General features: G+C 34.4%; 1 protein-coding gene across 1 annotated transcript; it reads left to right on the top strand.

Annotated features, from left to right (window-relative positions):
• Positions 1-830: 830 nt before the first annotated feature.
• LOC139426985 (uncharacterized) lies at positions 831-1,807 on the top strand. The gene is made up of 3 exons (XM_071187259.1): positions 831-890; positions 1,386-1,559; positions 1,601-1,807. The coding sequence occupies exons 1-3, from the start codon at positions 831-833 to the stop codon at positions 1,805-1,807; spliced, it is 441 nt and encodes a 146-aa protein (XP_071043360.1).
• Positions 1,808-2,407: the final 600 nt, after the last annotated feature.

The following is a 2,407-nucleotide window of genomic DNA, read 5'->3' as shown; positions in this document are numbered from 1 at the left end:
ATTTGTGTAAAAGAACACTTTTTTTTCAAGTTAACAACCAAATCAAATTTTCTGATACATTAGAGGGAGTATGAACTCTTAAGACACCGAAAATACACAAGATTTATACCAGTTGAGTTGAATGAGTTGAATGTAGAGTTTAAGGATCCAAAAGATCATCTGCTGCTCCAAGCAGTACTTTAATGCAGATCAAAATGTAAAATTCATACATTTTATTTTTATAAACTACATGAAGGTAATAAAACGGTTAATAACAAGACGAATATATTTAAAAGTCAATAAAATTCTGTAAAAAGCGTAGTTATACAAAATACATGAAATATGTAAAACAGTGCATGGTTAAGAAATAAGAATGGTTAAATGAATGTAACTTTTTATGGCACACGGTACAAGTGAGGACATGCTGCCAATGAATAAGAATGAATAAAATCAGATAAAACCAGCTATATGCAATATAAAATACCAATAGCTCGCCGAAATGCGAAAATGTTAGGATGATTTACTATATAGCCTAACAAATCCTTCATACATTAAATAGTGCTATTATAAAAGGCAATACGGTGTTGGTTAAAACAGGGAAAAATAGTTAAAATGTGATGAAAGTAAAACGTTACAAGTCGCATTTGGGAAGAGGTTTTGCGAACAACAGATGAAGATGGGTGAGTCGACTGTGACCGATTCTGAGACAATAAAGCTTTAAATCTGCATTACGTAGACGCAATACAGGTAAAGGGTCTAGATCTGGTTTGATGTTGTACAGTTTACTTTGAGTTTGAAGGTCCCAATGCTGTTGTCAAAGAGACGCGATAAGCTGCCGGATATGTAGTTTAATGTCTGAGAATGGTACAGATATTGTTAAGGCAGTAGTAGCAGATCATGCTGCAGAATCAGTAAATTCATCTCCTGGTATACCAACGTGACTCGGTATCCAGTAAAATGAAATATAAAATCCCTTCTTGGGAAGAGCTATTAACAAATGATTAATGAAGCAAGATTTACACCAAAATTCCTCGCTTTTCCAACATTCGTTACATATTTTCGTTTCTGAAATCGCTTACATTCGACAACAAGTTGGCGACTGTTTGCGGCTATCTTCGATGCTGCTTTTAATCTGCAGAAACTAAATGAGTTCGATGTTAAAACTATTTATGTTTATTTTTAATTGCATAATAAGGATATTTATATTTTAATTTTCAAGTCTCTGTAAACTGTATGAACATCCTATCCGCTCGGTTAAGTCCCGTTCGAAATCGTCTTAATACTCTCCTTGCCACGCGAGTGTTTGATTTATAAATTCTTACTATTTTAAGAACTAGTGTATGTATGCAAACTAAATTATTGATTCTTATTTTATATTCGGGCTTTCTAAGGAAATTGTTTTGCAGTGGATCCCAGGACACTGCGGTGTAGCTGGTAATGAGTTAGCAAACCATCTTGCTAAGCAGGGAGCTTCTATCCTACAGGCATCAAAGAAAGCTGTCCCTCTCACCAATGCCAAGCGCCTAATCAAGAAAAAGATGATGGATCTCACTTTAAACCAATACACAGAAAAAATTCTGGTAAAATCTGGTGGAATAATTTCAAAGATCTTCCTATGTAGCCAAGACGTAGGGCAGTTGCTGAGTTTCGACTGACTACCGGACACGACTGTCTCCTCAAACATCTCCATCGAATTCATGTTGCTCAAGCCCCTTTCTGTACGCTCTGTGACCTTCAGGCGGAGATGGATGCTGACCACCTTCGTTGTTGCCCAGCTCTGGGGGACATCTCTTTGTGTGACCGTTACTGGAGCGCAAAAGACTTATAGGGTTCATAGACTTTTCTTGCCACGTTGTTTTTGTTTGTGTTTGTTTATTTTCTTATTCCTCCCTTTGTGGTGAGTGGTCTTTTGTAACCTTGGAAAATGGAAATAAAATTAAAAAATTTTATATTGTCTCATAAAAATAACTTTACTGAGTCTTATGTGTATCAAATCCTACTGTTATTATGAATTTTAGTGTTACTTAATAACAAAAATGTTGGTTAATGGCCGTTACTTTACACCAAGTAGTGCAAAAGAACATTCTAGGTGTCTCATTGCTCCTAGAACTATTCTTGGGTTTTCGGTGTGAAGTAGTTGCTTCAATTTTTGGTGTTCAAATGCCTGAAAATTTTATAAAATGCGCTCAGAAGAGAGTCCGATTCCTGACTTTTTCGAAAAATCAATAACTATTTAAATCGAAAAACATAAAAACTTTATTTTCCTGCGCAAATGTGATTTATATTTTAAATTATTTTAATTAACGAAATTAAAAATTTTATTTTCATTTTCAACATAAAATTCTTTTAACATGATACATCTTCATATCTAATTTAACCCTTTAGTGGGCCATTTAATGCCAGTAAATGTGAATTAAAATATTTTCGG

The sequence above is a fragment of the Parasteatoda tepidariorum genome, chromosome X1, assembly GCF_043381705.1.
Source record: "Parasteatoda tepidariorum isolate YZ-2023 chromosome X1, CAS_Ptep_4.0, whole genome shotgun sequence".
Taxonomy (NCBI): domain Eukaryota; kingdom Metazoa; phylum Arthropoda; class Arachnida; order Araneae; family Theridiidae; genus Parasteatoda; species Parasteatoda tepidariorum.
Note: the sequence above shows the minus strand (reverse complement) of the source record. Positions and strands in the feature narration are given on the sequence as shown.